General features: G+C 43.2%; 1 protein-coding gene across 1 annotated transcript in view; it reads right to left on the bottom strand.

The window, feature by feature from the left end:
• Positions 1 to 354, bottom strand: part of LOC119586582 — a gene marked incomplete at its 3' end in the record, with an annotated part of 8,947 nt that continues 8,593 nt past the window's right edge. Inside the window, 1 exon segment of the mRNA XM_037935332.1 lies at positions 1 to 269. Within this exon segment, the coding sequence (XP_037791260.1) occupies positions 1 to 269 (269 nt within the window).

Here is a 354-nt window from a genome sequence, read left to right as displayed (position 1 = left end):
CCTCATCTCTGCTTGTTTCTGGGGTAAGAATGGGTTCAGTCCTCACTTCTGGGGTTGGGCTGGCTTCTGTCTCCAGGAGAGAGGGGACTTCAGTGATTTCAGCAGTGCTAGGTTCATCCCCATTATAGAAGCAGTCTTCACCAGTATCACTATCATCGCCAATGTCAGCTTCGACAAAGTCACAGTCTTCTGGGTCACTACCAGTGTATCCTGTGATCGCTGAGTTCTCACATACTTCTTCACTCATTTTCTTATCACACAATAAGCATCTGCAAAGGAAAAGAAGCCCTTTAACAGTATGAAAATATGGGAAAAGGATACAAGTATTTACATATATTACAGAAAGTGAGAATG

Source organism: Penaeus monodon, chromosome 21, assembly GCF_015228065.2.
Source record: "Penaeus monodon isolate SGIC_2016 chromosome 21, NSTDA_Pmon_1, whole genome shotgun sequence".
In the NCBI taxonomy this organism is placed as follows: domain Eukaryota; kingdom Metazoa; phylum Arthropoda; class Malacostraca; order Decapoda; family Penaeidae; genus Penaeus; species Penaeus monodon.
This window is presented reverse-complemented; position numbering and strand designations above follow the sequence as displayed.